Here is a 20,246-nt window from a genome sequence, read left to right as displayed (position 1 = left end):
GGCAAGCTTAGCTGGAATGCAAAGGCGGGGCTTGGCAGTTTCCTCGTGAAATCAGCAAGTTGATGAAGTGAAAGTCGCCTTTCAGCTAAAGAATCCTCGTGTTTCATCCTTTCTGCTCCGCTCTGAACTTGTAAAACAGTTCATTATGTAAATTTCATTTAACCAAGTTGAAGTTGTACAACAGCTGTAGCTCAGTTTCATCAAACACGGACATGTGCAATTGTGGAGTAAAGGTGAAATGGAGGTAAGGTTGTAGTCAGCTAACTCAAGCGAGAATGCATCTATTAGATGGTTTTACTGGAAGCTCAAGATTTCTAACTCATGAACGCATGAGAAAATGTAATATTGCATGTTTCATTGTGGCTTAAGTGATTTTTGTAAATTGGCATTTACAGTAGTTGTTTACGTACATAAAAGATCAGCAACCTTCAATGCGTCATCACGAAAGAGAAAGTTGCCTATGTCATCATGTTCCTGTTTATCTATAGGGAGCCTTGCGCATGAATTCTTTGTTTTTCCAGTATCTCATTGTTGTCTGGTTGTTCGTTTGTTTTATTTCAATTACCTGAGACTGTTCTTTTAAAATCGATGAACTTAGAATTCATCGGTAACTGCTTGAACACAGTGCATCAACTTCAACGTAGTGAGTATCGTTTAATTGACATCAGTTTACAAATTAAAGCTAAATTCACCACATTTAAAAGCATCTCGGCCAGGAGAAATAGTCTTAATACAAGTAAACCGAAATGCTAAAGCCAAGTCAACCGATATGAAACATTACTTAAACCTGATTCAAACTTTGTGCGCTGTAAATTACCACTAAGGAATCGCGCCCATTGGAAAACGTCGCACGGGAAAATGCAAATAAGCTAGAAAAGAGAAAGAGAGCATGCATAACTTCACACAGGCCTGTCAATCTGACTGTCAATCATGTAATCCTCCGTGTATGCCGTGTTCCCAAGTATTGTTTCTTGCTCAGACAACCGAAACGTAGCGCTATTCATCGATGAAGAATAGAAGTAATTAATAGCGTTATCTTGATTAGTCTAAATTGTTTAAAAATCGGTCAGATGTAAAATTAAATTACCCTTCAAATGTCGAGTTTTTACTTTGTTTTAAGACTAAAATGTGGCAGATTTTCGAGGTTTGACCATCAAGTTCGCCATGAAAGCAAAATAACATAATTTACAGAAATATTTCTTTTTAGCCAGTTATTGCTGGCAGTTTCAGATAACACGTTGGCAAAGTCTATTTACTTTTCAAAAAGCTTAAGTATACCTTGTAAATTTCCACTCCACGTAAGTACACGCTCAGTTCCAACTCAGCTTTACCAGCATTTCATCTCTTTCAAACAATACTAATTGCTCCAATTGTATCCCCATTGTCTATAAAGGATGCAAAGTGAAATTTTACAAATCCCATTTAGGAATTTGTCAATTCAGATCTTAAGAGACTGATGCTGGTGGTGAGTTTTTGCAACCTCATTCCCAGGTCATTACACCCACAGAGCATCATCGGTACCCCACTTTTCCTGGGTGACACTTTGCAATGGGCATGATTCTGTAATGATTTGTTGATGTCAGTTTCTTAGAGGTGTGTTAATGTGACAAGCATTTATGATCACGACTTTGCCCAGTTTCCTTTCCTAACAGTTTATGAATTGTTAACTGTCAGTCACTTTAGTATTGACTTAGATTGAAACCTCTTTTTCTTAATGTTGATTTTGATATCTTGAATTTGCCATTTTGACAATAGTTTGATATAATTTATTTTTCAAATATCACTGCTATGACACTGTTGGGTATATACTGATGAGTAGCACAATTAATCACCATGCCTATAGGGGGTTGACTGCAAACTTTCATTTATTTCTTCTGTTTTACATTTTATTAAGGCCAAATCTTTGCTTAGAGGTATGGTTGTTCATGTTGATTATTGTAAAAGCATAAAATCAGAAAACCACATTACCGTCAAAAATACCCGGGAAAAAAAAAATCGAGCCAATAATTGGTTGTAATACGTAACACAATCTCAGTGGTAAAAATTTTTGAAATACATAATTTTCAGTAAAAAGAAAGCTCGTTTTTAGCAAACAAATGACACCTAATGACAACGCACAATAAACGCTATATTTGAGCAAAACTTTAACATTTCAAGTTTATTAAAACATATAGAAAGGATTCATCATTCCTGAATATTCCTTTGTGTAACGCTGAGTTTCAGAATTTGGAAGTATACCAAGTTGTTGTCCACAGATTGACTAAACTGGAATCCTGTGGGAACAAAAACACATCAACCAAATGCTCATACTTGGTGTTCTAAAATAGTGAAAAATCAGTCTAAAGGATTGACTATAAACAGAGAAATATCAGTGTAAAACAGTCACTACAGTTTTCTAAAATCTGGTTATGCAATAATATTTTTCATCAACTTACCTTCTCCTTCGCCACTTAATACTTCAAACATGGCAAAGTCGGGTTTCGAAATTGATTGCACTTCAATGCTCATAAGTTTCCCTTGTCATTTCCAAGTTTTCGTGTCCATATCTTTAGAAACAGCCAAAATATTCACTTTTGACCGACGCTACACTTTTTACTATGTTGACGCCATATACTGAGAATGGAGTCTCGCCACCATTGCCACCAAAAGCACTATGATATCTGCTGTTTGCTCTGCCATTTTCGCTTTCATCTTTTCATCTCTGTGTTGAAAACAGCTTGGTGACCTTTCCTGTTTTGTGGGTTTCTGCGACATTATCAAGGGTTTCAGGGTGTTCAAGGTCATTAGTTTTTCTGGGATTGAGCAATTTGTAAATATCGCTTCAAGTGCACTGGAAAAGAGGTATGGCTAACAAAAAGGAAGAAAAGCTTTTGAGGATCAAAGACTGGAGGAGGAAAAAGCAGGAAAAGAATAGGCTAAAGAATCTAAATTATAATGAAAAGAATTGCAATAAGAGAATTGAATTTGCAAGAGAAAAATGGCGATGTGATCTTCAAGTTGTAAAAAGAGACAGAAAGTCAGTTTTTAGAGTGCCAGTTGATCTCAATGAGGAGATACTAGCCTCCATGTAGTACAAAATGGTATTATTTTTACTTTTTACTGTGTCAGTGAACTTGAAATTGATTATTTGTGAAAAAGACCACACCCACAAAGGATTATTGGTAAATACAAATTTGAATCAAATGCGACAAAAATGACATAGTTTGAAATAAATCAGTTGTAATAGTAAATGTGAGTTTAAAACAGACCTAAAGAAGTAATTTTGTCCCAAACTAGCAACTTTCACATTTTCCATACATGTTACAGAAGTTGTTATGGTGATTGTGCCACTCATCACAGTTAAGTTTGAATCCTATAATGGTGAGATAACTCCACCTGTAGTTCTAATTAACTCTCAGTGGCTTCACTTCAAACAGCTTTGCTTTGCCCAATTTTTGTTAAAATTTCTTGTTCATTCTACATCAAATGCAAGGGAGCATAACTTGTTACTTTATCACTTCTATCAGTCTCTTACCTCTGTATGGTGTTTATTTTATTTTAATTTACTGCTTTAATGATTTTGATTTTATATGTGGACTTGAAAGATTGTCAGAATATAGTAAAGATCAGTATTATTTCCGGTGCCTAGAAGCTTCATGTTACTAATCTGAGCTACTTTGAAATGCTCTCTTGCTTCTTTTTGTATTTCAGTGTCAACCCTTTAATCCCTAAGAGTGACCAGCATCTAATTTCTCCTTTCAGTTTCATCCCTGAATCCAACATTTAAAGGTCATGAGAATAAAGGAAATGATAATCAACTGAAAAACCTCTTGATTGTTAAACAATTATTCCCCTTGCTAGGACATCAGGGATTGTAAAGAGAACAGTATGGAGAATATGCATACTGATGTTAGGGTGTAAAGGGTTAACTCTGGGTCTAGAATTAACTTTTTTATATGGGCACCAAGTGTCAATTAAACAATTGAATTCAGTCACCATTTGAAGCAAATTATTTGGTTGATACAATGTAAGACTCAATGCTTCCTAAAAAATGTTCTCTTCAATTGCAAGAGAAGAAGTTTCAAAGACCCTGACACCTCACTGAAAACCAGTGTTAGAATTTGAAGCAATACATTATGGATTCATTTCTGCATTTCTGAGTGCTGGTTTACACGAAGAATACTGAGAAAACCTTAAATAGATACCTGCTAGCATTACTAAAATTAACATTCTAGTGCTAAACAGTCAGTTTCAGTAGCATTGACAGTGTACAATTCAGTTTATCGTATAAATAATGATAATTGATCCATATGTGTTTTACTTCCTTGCAGCTGAGTTCCAGAATATTTTGAATTGGGGTTAAGTTCCATTCCAACAGCTGCAGGTGTTCTGATTCTTGACTGGCTGAACAGCCAGAACTTACAGTGATTTTGGCACAGAACAGCTATTTTTCCAGCAGCTGGTTGAATTTTTTTTCTGTCCACCAGATTAATCACTTCCCAGTAGCTTGTTGTGAATGCAACCTGCCACACAATCTACTGGGTCAGTGGTTTATCTGGTGGATGGTATTGTTGACTCAATCCAGCAACAGCAAGTACCTGAGAGTTTAATTCAACTACTGCTACCATCTCACAGGACAAGCAACTTGAAAAGTGAGTGTTTATCTTGTATGTATAATTGACATCTAGATATAAATTTATATATAAAAAAATAAAGATAATAATAATAATAATGATAATAATAATAATAATGATGATGATACTGATGATAATAAATAGACCTTCTGCTGGCAATAGAGCTTCAGTAGTCTGCAACAGAGTGTATCAAATGATAACCACAACTGCTTGATTTGAGCTCCATTACACAGTACATGTACATGTGTAAGGATACATTGTACACCAGTATGATGGTTAACATTCTTAACTTTTTGTGTGATAACATCATATTCAATTTTATATGTAAACAAGAATTAGCATGACACAGCATAGTAAGGTAAGAATGTTCAGGAATATAATTACATCACAGACAATTCACAGAGTCAAAACAAAACTAAGCTTACATGTAATTGGATTTTGTTCCACTTATTTTGAGGTGGCCAATGAAAGAGTTGCCAGTAATCAGATAGTTGTGTTCGCACAAAGATTTTTGGAATTGCCACAGGGCAAACAAGAAATAAGTGATGAGGAACATGAGGATTAATCCCTAGGTCAAAATTTATACCTACTCATTGTTGATGATGAAATGGTTCAGATTTAAACTGATTTTCAATGCTAATCATTCTCAACAATCACAACAAATAAGCAATGTAGGTGTTTTATTAACTTTAATATATCATGATCGATAATATTATGCTCAAGTAAACCATTTCAATCTCCTGCTGACTTGATTGAGGTAGCTGTTTTTGTAGCACTCTTTTGTATTACAAAGCCATTAAAAAAAGCTAGAAGTACTTACTACTAGTAAACAGAACTTCATTCTTTTATTTCAGAGCAATTTATGGCCAATTTTTCACAATTTTGAACCCATTAAGTGATGTCAATTTCACACTAAAACTTAAACATACATGCATGGAGCAAAGTTTACTGGTGGGTTTTAAGATAGCTTGGATGTTCTCCAGGCTTGATCTGTTTTTAATGCTTTTTATAATCTTCCATAATTAGTCAGTTGGCCTCTGAGCTACAATCTGTTTGCATAGTTTTTCTGGCCACATACAGCTCTCACCTTCCCTTAGCTGAGGGTCCACCAGGTGTTTGGTATGATCACTGTCTGCTCCTGAGTATATGGGATATATATATATATAGCTCATCATCTGATTTGGAGTCGTCAACTTGATTGAAAGTCCTGGCAGATTTCTTTGACACAGTTCCTTGTTAAAAATTTCCCTTGTGATCTTATCTCCTCCATTACTGAGAAGGGATGTGCATATTGTAACAAATAATTCTTTTTGTGACACTAATGCTACATTTTTTCCAGGCAGGAAATTGATGTGCATTGTTTCATGGGATTTCCACAGTCTCGGCATTGGTACCTTTTGCATAGTGTCAGATTTCTTTTTTCCATTCTGGACTGCACTTAAGGTGTTTCTACAGTTCCCTATGTCCTTCAGCTCAATGGTGTATATTTTTCCAGCTCTGGTTCTATCAGTTGCCTCATCAAGTGTTAATGCTTTGATTCACTTTCTGACTTCACAGCTCTTTATTCCTGTTACCAATATGCAGAAGATCAGTTCATTGTTTAATACACATTAAGCAACCAGATGCCAATTGTGCCTGTTTTTGATGTCAATTTTCCCATTTTCATGGTTGACATTGTGAAATAAGCAGTGCTCAACAATGGAAACTGTTGGGTTCTATGTGATCACCAACTAGTACATTTTTACCTTTTTGGTAGGTTTCCTTTCTCACAGCACTGTTCTGAGAATTATTTGTTAAACTTTTTTTCAAGTTCTCTCTTTCAAAAAGGTCCAATCCTCCACCTGATTACTTTTCAGACTGATTTGAACAGGTGTAATGACTTGCTGATTGAAGACCATAATTTGAATAGGCTGTGGGAATAATTCTATACACACTGTACCGTTTACTTTTCATTAATCAAAAATAAAATAAGTATCAGTGGCTAATTAAAGACCATCATATGCTTGGGCAGCAGAAATGGTTAAAGCTACACACACTGTCCTGTCTCCTTTGTCACTTATCAAAAATGAATCAGTATCAGTAGTTGGTTAATGACCGTCACAGAGTTCGACACTCAAGCTGGAATTGTGCTACACACTATTCTGTTTCCTTTGTCACCCATGGCAAATTAATCAGTGTCAAAATCCAAACACATTAAAAAATTTAAAATTATCACTTAGTACTTTGATAAGAATATATTGTTTCAAAAAGTGTGAAACATATAACTGGCTGCCTTTAAGAAAAGGATCTTATTTATTAAAAAATAAATTTTATGCAACCTCTGAGCATCAGGCTTGAGACAAGACCTTAGGTTGATATTCTTTATCATATATTTTGATCTGAGTACAGTATAAGCTTAATTGTACAGACTGGAGATGTGTTCAGTTTTCTTTGATGTTTCTCATCAGATGTGATTATTCATAAAACTTCCAGGGATTTTACATTTATATGGTACAAGGTCATATAAAAACACAAATCTATATTTATATTTTGGCTTTGACACTCATTGTGATTGATTTTGTATTTTTCAGTTATTATAATGACTGATGATTTTAAAAAAGATTGTCTTTGTGGATTTCTGCAGTGAAGCAGATTGTCCTTGATAGAATTCTGTTCTGAAATAAATTAACCTTAACTTCTACAGTTGCATCAATTAAACATTGATTAAATGGACAGGACTGGAGGCTATATTTATTGTTTCCAGGCTTAAATATGGTGAATTCAATCAAATTAAACTCTAGTTTTTACATGTTTCTTTGTTGCTTTTATTTTCAGAAGCTGATTGGCAATATGTCAGAAACTGTGAGAACTGAGAAGAACAGTTCAAAGAACATTTATGGTGACCCACCAAAGATCAGTATTAGTCTTCCAGGGATAAGTGAACTAACCCAGAATTCTAAACTTTGGAGGGATGTTCAACTCCCAATTGACATTCTGTTGTTAACAGTGAAGGACTGTGAGTTCTTAAGTTGCTACCATTATGTTGTTGATCCATTCAGAAGCTATTTGAAAGGGCTTGGTCATGTATACTTTGGAAGCATTGGTGAAGATCAAGATGTTAAACTGAAAGTTGCTTTGATGAAATGCTCAGAGGGTTCTAAAGTTCCTGGTGGTGCTTTGACTGTTGTAAAGAATGCTGTCACTCAGCTGAGGCCAAAAGCTGTCTTTTCTGTGGGCCACTGTGGTGGTATGAGTCAGGAATCAACAAAGCTGGGGGACGTGGTTGTATCAGAAAAGCTCACAACCTATTCCTATCAGAAGGTTACACAGGATGGAAAGAAGTTTCGTGGGTTAACAACTCCTGTCAGCAGAGACATTGCTGAACTCATCAAATGTGCAGGTTATGGTTGGAATCCACCCTTAGAGAACCCTAACAAAAGTAAAGTTGAAGTCCACTGTGGTGAGGTTTTGAGTGGTTGTGAGCTAGTACAAGCTGAGTGGCGACGAGAGGAACTAGTGAAGTCATTTCCTGAAGCAATTGCAATTGAAACAGAAGGAGAGGGTAAGATCTCTTTTTCCTTTGAAGTAACTGTTATTGTAAAATCTTCTCAAAGAGATATTTGGGTACATTTGTTTTCTGGGAGAGAGAGTTGATACTTATGTGGTGGGTAAGCTTTTCTACCAGTGTCGAGAGATGCACTGGCTTGTGTCTGAACATACTGGATGTCAGATTAAAAGGTCTGGGTTCAAGCCCTGGGCTAAAGTGATTGACTGTTATAGTCTTGGCTGGGATGCTTTACTCTCACAGTGTGTCTCCACACCCAGGAGTATAGATGGCTACTGATGAACTGACCAATATTTTCATATACATGTGGAGGGAGTAAGGGTACAGTCTTAGTGGCTGAATGGTATGGGACCTGGGAGAAGCTTGTGCTACAGGGACTAGCTTTGTACCTAGTATATGTAAGGTGACTTTCCAATACATATCACTTGTTCATTACAAATCTATGATAACAATAGTAACAATAGGAGGGGTTAAAATCAATAGATTTTGGAGAAAATTTGTCGTTTTATTCATAATAGCTTGTTATTGTATGTCTTAGGAGTTTTCAGTGCAGCACATGAACTGAAAATGGAGTGGGTTGTCATCAAGGGTATTTCAGGATATGCAGATGGAACTGAAGCAAAAGAAACCTGGCAAACATTTGCAAGTGTAACAGCAGCTTCTCTTGTTGTCAGCATTCTAAAGGAATGCAGTATTTTTGAAGATTGGCCACATTACAAAGGTAAACAGATCAACTTTGGTCTCTTTTAGGCCTACAGTATATTTGCTTACAGTCACTAGCTGTGCTCACAGTCACTTAATGTGCTGGAACCGAATTACCAAAACTGAATTAAAACCATGATTAATGACCTATGATCATGCACTGACCAATCAGAACAGCTCTTCACTCAGAATTGTTACATGTTTGTCAGCAATTTCACAGGATCTGCTTTTGTGTGTTGCACTGGGCTAACAAAATGTGAGAAATTAAAGATAATGATGTTGACCTGAAGTTGACATACAGGAGCTCTAATTTTCTTTCTACAAAGATGGATGGTGGGATGCTTTCAAACTTTTTGGGAAGAAGACTTCCAACCTCACCCCACTGTATAATACACCCAGAAACTCCTGCTTTAGCCCAACCCCTCCCCTACCAGCACAGCCCTTATTTTATAAACCACAGGCAACCCAGGTTCCTCCAATCGGTCCAAAGAAGGGATAATGCTCGAAACATCAGCTGTAGAAACTCTTTACGGTGGCCATTTACATTATCAACTTAGTTAATAAAACCAAATTATCATTGCTAACCGAACAACAGTAACTGTTAACTCTTGCAGATAGGAAATTACTTGAGCCATCATCGTTGTCTACAAATTCCCAGTATGTCTATTGAGACTTATAGGTGCCAGGCTTTTTCAACCCAATTATTGCATGGTGCCTCTCCTAAGAACTGCGGTTAAATGCTGAATTTTTATGCAGAGGAAGGAAGGATCACACACATCTTAAATTCCTCACGTAGATTTGCATTTTTAGAAATCTTACACCCACATTCGTTTGAGTTATGTCCTAACCTTTGCAAGCAAGGTTAGGACGCAGTATTCGAATTATGTTGGTTTGAACTACATAAAGCCGCATGTCTGTTTCAAACCTCATAAGGCTGTCTAACTGCTGTCTGTTTGGTTTTGTGTTCTTGAAGATATTTCAACTGACAGACAACATTCAGCACTGAGTAAAGAAGTTCCGGTAGAGCCATGCTGCTCTAGTGTCCAGTCTTCCCAACAGCAACATGTTTCGTCTACCAAAACAGCAGGTATGTATTTGAATGAACAGATGCAGTGAGAAACTGTTTCTTTTATTCTTATTGCTGTCTCTTGCTTAGTAGGAGAGCTTCAGAGCGCAGAATACGAGGGTCTGGGGCTCGATGCTGCATATTGACTCATGACATCTTCCTTTAGACTTAACTAATTAGCGTTGCTGTTTGCGGTTTAGCTTTCTCTCCTCTGTTGATTAGCTATTTTTCTTGAAACTTTATGGCATATATTCCATAGAAATCTCTTGTGTTCACGGTTTTCTTAGTATTACAGAAATACATTTTTGCGGCTAGATTTCTTTGACATGCAAATAATTACCTGCCATTATTTAATTAGTAATGAACCTGATTAAATGCCCGCCTCGCTGTCTCTCGGTTTAAATTACTTTCCTTATGTTTGTAAGGTGGAAAAAGGAAGTCATCAAGCGGGTTACTGGACCAGGGCATAAAGCGCTCAAAGCTTGAAGCTATTAGTCACTGAGGACTTCAGTTTTTAACTTCTTCAGAATCTGCATTCTGATTTAGACTTTCGGACTGGAGGATTTTAAGTGTTACATAGTTACAACAAGATTTGAGATTTTCCTTAATAATAATTGCACTTGTCACAGAACAAATCAATATATTTTTAAGATTTTTGTGTAGCGGAACAAACGATAGCCTCGATTACCAGCTGCTGTTGATGAAATGAGCCCGCGCTTCTCTCCTTCACGGATCGGAGACTGCACTTGAGAATTAGGTGCAAATCGAACCTAGCGACGAAGATTTAGAGTGGCCTTACCCAAGCTGCTTATTGTATGGAGTTTTTTTTATAGCCTTTCGCAAACTAGAGATATAAATGGTAGGTCACCAAATCCGTTTGACGTGGCGAGGACATTTTTTCTTCCAGGCAGAAAAAAGAGAACAAGAAATCTTCTGGTCGCGTATATGGGCGTGTAAATTTCGTGTAAAATGATGCACGGTAGGATGCATAATGCAATGGCACGAAGTGGCCTCGAAACCAAATTCCTCAGGAGATGTTTCACGAGGAAAGGAAATAGCCCCATTGCTACAATGAATCTGTTGGCTCGAAAAATCTGGTCTAATTTTTTTTTCTTTTTACATTTGTTATCAAACAGGGGGTTCTACTAAACAGTTGCCTCGGCCAGAGGTGAAACGCCGTGAGGAAGAGTCGTCTCCGAAGGACGCCTTAACTCCAAAGAAAGGAAAAACTCGTTTTGGAGGTAAAATGAGGACATATCTATGGGCGTGCCCAGTGACCCCCACCCCCCAACCCGATCTTTCTTCCCCTTGCCTTGATAAAATAAATATACGTGGATTCAGCAAAATGGCATGAATAGATGCAATACGTACTACTCGCTATCCTCTCATCTCGATGCTTTGCTGTGATGTCTTTATTTTTGTTGTCCAGCAAGGAGTTCCTAGTGACGAAGATTTAGAGTAGCTTTAAGCAAGCTGCTTATTGTATGAAAAAGAGTTTTTAAGAGCTTTTCGCTCGATCGCAAAATAGAGATATAAATGGTAGGTCACCAAATCTGTTTAAGTGGCGATGACAATTTTTCTTACTGGCTGGAAAAAAAAGAAAAAAAAAAGAACAAGAAATCTTCTGGTCGCGTATGTGGGCGTGTATATTTTTGTGTTAAATGTTGGAAAGTAGGGTTGCATAATGAAGTTGCATGAATTGGGCTTGAAAAAAATTCATTAGGAGACGTTTTATTAGGAAAGGAAAAAGCTCCATTGTCACAATAAATCTGTTGGCTCAAATATTATGTTCTGGTCTAAGTATCTTTTTACATTTGTTACCATGCAGATGGTTCTACTAGACATTTGCCTCTGCCAAAGGTGAAATGCCGTTATGAAGAGTCGTCTCCGAGTGGCGCCTTGACTCCAAAGAAAAGAGGTAAAATGAGGACATGTCTATGGGCGTGCCTGTTAACCCCCACCCTCCAACCCCATCATCCTTCCCCCGCCTTTGTAAAATAAAAATGCGTGGATCCAGCAAAATGGCATGAATAGATGCAATATGTACTACACGCTATCCTCTCATCTTGATGCTTTGCTGTGATATCTTAATGTTTGTTGTCAAGCAAGGAGTTCCCAGCGAGGAAGATTTAGAGAGACTTTCGCAGAAACTCGAAAAATGGAAGACAGTCGGGCGTCATCTCGAAATTGTGGAAGCAAGATTAACGGCGTTTAACAATGAAAATATAGAATGGTCTGAAAAAATCTTCAAAAGGTTATTACATTAGCAAGAGAGGGAGGGCTCAGCTGCAACATACTCATAAGACACCTAGAATCTCCCGCCTTACCCCTCCCCTCCTTTTAGCCCAACCCCCATTTTATAAACCACACATAACCCAATCGGTCCAACGAGGGGCTAATGTTCGAATTTAAGCTTTAGAAACTCATAGTTACTACAATATTTGAGATTTTCCCTAATGTTTGTCTTAATAATAATTTCACTTGCCACAGAACAAATCATGTTCGTGAAATGAGCCCACGCTTCTCTCCTTCACTGGAGGATCGAAGACTGTACTCGTGAATTAGGGGCAAATCAAACCCCCCCAACCTCCGCCTTCTCCCCCCCCCCCCCCCAAAAAAAAAAAATCACCGTAGTGATCAGATAGTGAAAATGTGAATATTTACCTTCGGAATTAAAGAGTGACGTCGTCAAATTTACAAATTACAGATGGAAAGAATAATTCTCCTTATTGTTCAAAAACCCTTCTCGAGTGATTTTCTTTTCGATGTGGGAGAAAGAGAATTTTTACCAAGCTACTTGTTTTTTGTCTACAGACTCGTCTGTAACAGAATTTTGGGAATGGTGCCGGAATCAGTTGAGGGCGTTTTACAACACCATGTGTCAAGTGAAAATAACACCATGGGACCCAGACAACACGGTACACATTAATAGCATTTACATACAAGTAACGTTTTTACAAGACCACAGGAAACCTGACGGAACAACGAAAAAAAAGCTGGGAGACAGCAGTGAAGTATTTGAGGGTGACGAAGATCATCCCATCCGTAGACAAATTCTGGTGTATGGAAGACCTGGAATAGGAAAGTCTACTTTCACTCAAAAAGTAGCTGTGGATTGGGCAAATGGCAGAACGAAGATCCTCGAAAAGTTCAATCTTTTACTGTTAATCAGGTTACGAGACGTTTGTGGTATTTCGGACCTCTGTACCATGTTAAAAACAGCGGAACTATTGTCTGCTGATGACCCGATGGCAGTCAATTACTTGTGTGAATATGTCCGTCAGAACCAAGAGAAAGTGCTGCTCATTTTGGATGGATATGATGAGTACAGCGGTGGAAAATCGTCCCTAATTCACCAGATTTGGAGAGGCAGTCAACTGAGAGACTGTTGTGTAATGATCACAACGCGGCCAGTGAAAGAGGATGAGCTTAGAGTGCCAAGTCACGCTCAGTTTGAACTTAACGGGTTCGATAGCCGGGAACAGAAGAAACAGTTCGCAAGTAAGATTCTTCCTGATGAGGAGGACGTTAAAGGGCTACTTGAATACCTAAGAAAGCACGACCTCGTGGAGATGGCAGAGATTCCACTATTATTGTTGATGTTGTGTCTTCTGTGGAAAAAGAAAAAACCTCAATTACCAACGTCTCGTGGCGAAATTTACGTAGAATTTATTCAGACTCTCTTGGATCATATGGCTATTAAAGACTCAGACAACGTCGCAGCAGGTAAAAGCATAGATGAATATCAAGAGGAACTTTCCAAAATAGGAAAACTTGCATTCGATGCTCTTTTGGAGGACTGCCTTCATTTTAACTTCAGTAAATTTCCGCCAGGTGATCTCTTCGAGAAGCTTATTCATGTCGGTTTTTTCCAAGTTTCCAAACTTTCTGCTTTTAACCGTGAGAAGATCGTGTCTTTTCTTCACAAGTCCGTTCAGGAGTTTCTTGCCGCTTGGTTCATCGTTCAAGAAGCGAAGTTTAAGAAGAATGAAACCGTCACCTGCTTGTCAGGAATGGATACGTTTGAAAAATCAAAGAAGATGGCTGAAGTTATAAAATTCGTTTGTGAGTTGTCATCAGAAGCTGCTGGCATTGTTTTTGATCATCTACGTTATGTCGGAGAGAAAGAAGGTCTCACAGATTACAATTTTACGAGGACGCCTTCTGTCAAAGATTTGTCTCATGCACAAAAGGAGTTTATTCTATTCTGTGTCGATTATTTGCTTCGTTGTCCAGCCTCAGACAGACTAGCTGTATATTCTGCATTTCTCTCATGTGTTAACCATGTTGTAATACTTGATGACGAACACCCGTCTACTGCTGCCAAAACGCACTTCTTCAAAGACACCACCAGCTTTCCGAACTATTTATTTTACTCAAGTTGGAAGAGTAATTTATTTTACTCATATAGGGCGAGTAATTATTATGATTTTCTATCCATATTGTTTGACTTGAACGCGGTCCTTTTAACGTGCTCTGGAGAAATTAAAGATGTTAAAAAATACGCCGATTTAGGCGAGGCGGACGTTTTCCTCAAAAAAAGCGAAATGAGAAACTTTATTTATCTACGTCGCATAACAAAAACTGTTCTTCGTTCTAAACTTTTTCATGAACTGATATCAGCGCCGGTTTGTTCTTCTCAGCCACCTGTGGATAATCTGCGAAATAATGAAGACGACAACATTGCACTGTCTTTGACTGAGAACAGATCTGACCAGACACAACAACATTGTTTGTCACTGGTGAGAGAGGTTGATTTATCCGTGGAAACAGTTGAGGATTTTGTTCTGTTGAAGAACTTGTTTCCCTTATTAACAGCTCCTCGAGATATCGATATTAGTCAGGGCTTGACAGATGCCTTGAAAGGTAATTCGATTGAGAACGCGATTCACAGAATTAATTTTACTGACAATCTCCACACTTTAAAACTTCGTTGTATCAATCTAACAGCAAAGTGTGCTGCTTTTATTGCTGAGTCACTGCACCACTCTCCAAACTTGCATACGCTCAGCTTCTCAGGGAACCCCTTATACGGCGGTGTGAGTCATTTGGTTGAGAATCTTCATCACGTGCCACAGTTGACTGTGTTAGAGTTAATTAATGACCAAATGGGAGAAAAGGAATGTGCTGCACTGGCTGCCTCATTACAGTACTTAAACAAGTTAGAAAGACTGAATATGTCAAACAATGTACTGGGTCACGGGATTATTGAACTGGCCAAGAACCTGAACAGTGTACCCAATCTGACTGAGCTGAACCTGTCGGATACAAATATGGGTAAAGATGAAGCATCAGCACTGGCTTGTGCACTAAAGGATGTACCAGAGCTGAGCGATCTTGATATGTCAAACAATGTACTGGGTCACGGGATTATTGAACTGGCCAAGAACCTGAACAGTGTACCCAATCTGACTGAGCTGAAGCTGTCGGATACAAATATGGGTGAAGATGAAGCATCAGCACTGGCTCGTGCACTTAAGGATGTACCAGAGCTGAGCTATCTTGGTCCAGGGCGGAATCCACTTGGCAGAGGAGTCAGGGACCTGGTTCAGCATCTCAGCAGTGTTCCTAAGCTGCATTGCCTGTCTCTGTTAAGTGTTAAGATGACAAAGACAGAGATTGAAGAGTTGTGTACAGCAGTAAAAGGGAGAGGCATCAATTTGTTCACTGATTACCATGTAAGAGTCTTTTTGTTGTTTCACTCAGTTGTATCTAATCTTTAGTTAGACGTTCCTCAGAATAGCACTAGATATTGTTTCCAGCAAGTTGCTTTTGATAAAATTTATCAGAGTAGTCTGCATGGGAAAGAATGTAGACATCAGGAACAGTCACTGTTTTGGAAATTTTCTATTTCTATTTTGTGACATCAGGAGCAATTGTTGGGGATGGCGGAGACCGTAAACAGCCCATGTTAAGTACTTTAATGGTTCATGTAATGCTTCTTTGACTATGGTTTCCAGAAAAATTTGTCTAAGATTAAATTAAGACATAAACAAATTTAGCTTTCAAAACTTTGATATTATTTACAGACAGTATTTCCCAGTGTAGTGGATGCTTGATTACTGAAAGCTAATTGAAAACTTTGAGATTTTAATTCATTCGAGTTCATTCGATTGGCCTTTGGGTTTTAGCGAAATCTTGTTAGAGAAATCTTCTGTAGCTATGCCTTACATAAGAGAGAGAGAAAGAGGTGAATTGTGAGAATTTTTCTCGGATCAAACTTCTTTGCGCAATGTTAATTTTTGAATTTTTTAGGCTTGTGTTGTTATTATGGGATGCTTTTATTTGGGCTTGATTATGTGACCTGAAATTACTGTGAACCCGTACATGCTTTGGATGTGATGACGTTGTTCCCTACAATCTGTACCAGCATCTATTCGCTTTCATTAACAGGAAGCGTTAACCCAACAAAATAGAAAGAACCAAACAAAAAGGTTTTTTCTTGTGTTAAATCCAAATGCGTGTTTTAAAAAGCGAAAGTAATGTTGATTCTATTGTCATAAATTTACGTTTTAAAGGTGTTTACTGATAATAGGAATTAATTCACCAAAAGTTGTCGGTGAAATGATTAACATCCAAAAAGAAACTGACACGGTGCTGTAATTTACTTGCACTTAAATGGTTTCATTCTTCTTATTTATCCGTTGGATTCTTTTTGTCTTTAGCTGCACTGACCATGTTGAGTGACTCCGTCAGATGCTCGTAGAGCCCTCGGTCGCCTTTGTCATAGAAGCCTACTTTTTTTTCCTTTAAGAAAAATTAAAAGAAAAACATGGTAAATAGCGAATTTGTTAAAATGACTATTTCAAACCTTACATTCTAAAACCTTTTTGGTGTGTTAAACGAAAATATAACATAGAATAAAGAGCAAAGTACTCCGGGGTTGGTAATAAGGCAAAAAGAGATAATAGCGAGTAGGAATTGGAAAAGAAGACAGGCGGGCACAAAATTCAATGGATAAATATATATATGTATAGATATATTTTTTTTTGGAGGGGGAGGGGGGGCTGGGGAAAGGAGGAAAAAAAAATCAAGAAAGTGTTTCACATGGTTCACCTCTGATAAGCGCTTCGGCTCGATGTTCCCATTCTGTAACCAAAATAAGACCAATATTACGACGTCCTAAACAAAATAAAGCGCCTGCACTAGTCGTGAGAAGAAGCCTTTTGGAGGCGAAGTTTCCATTAACATCTCATTCAGCTGAAAGATCTAGGAAAGACGTTATGTTATGGAACCTGTGAAATTAGCGCTTGAAGAATGAAGCATTACTGTGCGTCAGGCGTAAGCGCCCTGCTAGAAAACAAACGAAAAATCAAAAGAAATCATTTAAAAGCTTAAACTTCATAGGCACAACCCGTGACACGTGGCTACTAGTCAAACTCGGCACTGCGCTATAATTTACTCGCTCTTAAATGGTTTCCTTATTCTTATTTATCAGTTGGATTCTTTTTTAAGTGTCTCGTATATGATTCAAATGGTTTTGTCAGAAAAGTATGGTTACATTGAGAGGAGAGTTCTTTACTTTTGGGAAAGTCAAGGAAAACATTACATCGAGGACTCCGGGTCATCAAAAAGAAATATTTAGGGTTGTCTGTCTTTCAATCGTGCAACAATTATGTTGGTGGAGAGGTGAACTGGAGTAAAACCCGTTGCGTGTAGTCCTGTAGGGTTGGAAAATTGTTAAATCGTTGATTTACTCTCGGGCAGACAATAACTTAGCTAATACTTTGTGTGTGGAAAATAAAATAATTTCGAAGACATTACACAGTTTTCCTCCCTCTAAAAAAGTTAGTATTTCTTGTAATTTATGTGTTTGTTTGTCAATCTTCACCTCATCTTAATCGTCAGGGAGCAATGTTTTTTGTTATTTGTAACTGAGATCGTTTTCCTTGTTGTAAAATAGTCTTAGTCACTTGTAGCTATTTAAATTCAGAAGTGAATGTCCTCTTTCACTGCTCGCTATATGGACAAATATCTTTGATTGCGAGAAATATTTATCTTGTGTGTTAAAATGTAAGTTGAGTGTTACATAGAAATTAATGAAACAGGTGTATTTTGCCATAGCGAAGGAAACGTAATATTCCGATATACGTGGGGAGAATCAAGATCCTTTAGATATTTATCTGGTGTGAAAATGCCAGTTGAGAGTTTCACATAATTGGTGCTGTGGTTGATGTTGTGTCCTTTTTTTGTCCTGTGATAGGCATTTAGAGTAGGAGGTAAAGGGATGATCTATCGACTTCATACAAAAGCTGAGCTGAAAAAAAAAGGAATAAGGTTCAGAAAAGAGCCAGATGATGATGACCCATGACGATGATGATGATGGTGATGATGATGATGATGATGATGATGGTGATGATGATGATGATGATGATGATGACGAAAGTGAGGATGATGACGATGACGATGATGACGATGACGATGATGATAATGAAGAAGATGAAGATAGTGAGCATCTCGATGATGAGGATGATGGCGATGATGAAGTTAGTGACGATCTCGATGATGATGATGATGATGAAAATGAGTAAGCGCTCAGAAAAAACGTTTCTGTGGCAACTGATTTAGCGAGAAGTGAGAAGATTGACATTTCAGAATATAATCCATCAAATATTTTTGCTTGCGCGCGCGGGATTGGTCTAAATGCATCACGTGACCGAATATACATCAGCTAAAACTGCAGAATATCCGTGAATATACCCTAAGTAATATTCCTCAATTTTCAAACCTTAACGTCCACAACAAAAGAAGTCTTCGTTTTAAATTTAATTCAAGATTATTATCTGTTGCTCTAAGCTCTCACTTTTCCTCGAGCTTCACTCTCGGAAACTGTTCGCATCTCGGAACAGATCAAGTCCGAACAGCAACAAAAACAAAAACCATCGTGCATGTATTTGCGCCAAATGAAGACTATTGTTTATTTAGAATTTCGGAAATTGCCGGACGTATTTCCCGTCTCTTATGGCGCTATGTCTTTATTTCAGCATAACGTATAGGAGTAGCGTCCAGTTCGAATTGAAAATTTAGATAATTTGCCGACGGTATTTCCCTTCTAATCACAGATCACACAAATTTTCGTGATTTCACGTTGTTGTTTTACAGTGGACGGCTGAGAGATGAACAGAGTTTTAAAACGCACGCGCTGAGCTATTGTTCTGCTCATTATTTATATCTTTTGTTTTGCCACATCCTCGTTGCCGTTGTCGTGGTTTCCTGAAGTTCCCTAATTTTTAGTCCCGCGTGAAACGTCTTATATTTTAACCGGAAATGCAAGTTCTTTTCAGCAGTAAAGTACCGAGTTGTAACTCAGTTTTTTTGCCGATCAGAACGCTAAACGAATTTCTTAGGATATCAGAGTGAAATAGTTTAGCATAGATTCCAAAAGTGACTTTTTGACGCGAAGAAAGAAAGGCCTCTCTATTCGTCTGTGCCAGGCTCTCCTTTTATGGAGATGGCCAAAAAAGGGGTGAGCTGAGGCATTGGAGGTCTCGGGAAGAGTGAGAGGAGCTTCCTTTCCTTCCCAAACCCCAATTTTCACTCTTCCAATAATTCGATCTTTTCCAGCAACTGAGACCCTGGCAGAAGACAAGCTCAATTTTTTCAAGTTAATTAATTCAAATTACTCGACTCAATTAATCCAAACCTTTTAATTCAATTAATTTTATTGATTCTAATTAGCTGACAAGCTCATTTTGTCCTTACAAAAAAAGCAGACTTTCAGAAAAGGAACAGATGAATGATTCCTTGAGCTTGGATCAGTTCACAGGCAGCGCTGTGCTTTGAATTAGACTTATTTTGTGATGTTTTACATTGATGATGCTTGAAACTGGAGATGTATGGAAAATCTTTCGTGATCAGAAAAGTTTAAGTCGATAATTGGTGTTAAAAGCTTAAATGCTTGTTCGTGTCACTTGTCACTGTAAATAGCAATTTAGTTCGTCAATTTTTACCTAACGTTGTGACTTTTTTTACCCTCACTTTTATTGATTTATTAAAAGAATTTTTATGAAATATCTTTGTCTCTTTGTAATTAAAGTACAGATAGCATAAGAGCTTGAAAAAGACCCTGTATACGACCTGTATCCTTGTTGCCTGGGCCCCAAAGCACAGTCATTTGAATAATTTTCTCAAAGCTGAACGCACCACGCACAGAACGATATTTTTGCGCAGACTTTTTTATTAAAAGACTAGTATGTAGTCTTTAGTTCGATATAGGAAGCCCCTGGATGAGAGGAAAAACTGGTAAACTTTCATAGTTTTGATTTGATTTTTCTCTTTTTTTTTTGAAAATTTATCTTAGAATCTGTCGGCCTGACTTGTG

At 37.7% G+C, this 20,246-nt stretch overlaps 1 protein-coding gene across 5 annotated transcripts; it reads left to right on the top strand.

The window, feature by feature from the left end:
- Window positions 1-41: 41 nt before the first annotated feature.
- On the top strand, window positions 42-19,897 carry LOC136276927 (NLR family CARD domain-containing protein 4-like). Of its 5 annotated transcripts, none has more exons than XM_066163687.1 (9): window positions 42-244; window positions 4,311-4,631; window positions 7,428-8,154; window positions 8,696-8,878; window positions 9,833-9,946; window positions 11,062-11,166; window positions 11,754-11,843; window positions 12,740-15,603; window positions 18,129-19,897. In XM_066163687.1, exons 3-9 carry the CDS (start codon window positions 7,443-7,445, stop codon window positions 18,234-18,236), a joined length of 4,176 nt encoding a protein of 1,391 aa, XP_066019784.1. In that variant the 5' UTR covers window positions 42-244; window positions 4,311-4,631; window positions 7,428-7,442; the 3' UTR covers window positions 18,237-19,897. The 5 variants fall into 5 exon arrangements, 4 of the variants coding, with proteins under 4 accessions (XP_066019784.1, XP_066019783.1, XP_066019786.1 ...); XR_010716930.1 differs by lacking the exons at window positions 42-244; window positions 4,311-4,631 and adding exons at window positions 5,525-5,564; window positions 16,591-16,700; XM_066163686.1 differs by lacking the exons at window positions 42-244; window positions 4,311-4,631 and adding an exon at window positions 5,527-5,564.
- The last annotated feature ends 349 nt before the right edge of the window (window positions 19,898-20,246 follow it).

This window comes from Pocillopora verrucosa, chromosome 3, assembly GCF_036669915.1.
Source record: "Pocillopora verrucosa isolate sample1 chromosome 3, ASM3666991v2, whole genome shotgun sequence".
Classification (NCBI taxonomy): Eukaryota; Metazoa; Cnidaria; class Anthozoa; order Scleractinia; family Pocilloporidae; genus Pocillopora; species Pocillopora verrucosa.
The sequence above is the reverse complement of the archived record's forward strand: the minus strand, read 5'-3'. Positions and strand labels throughout refer to the sequence as shown.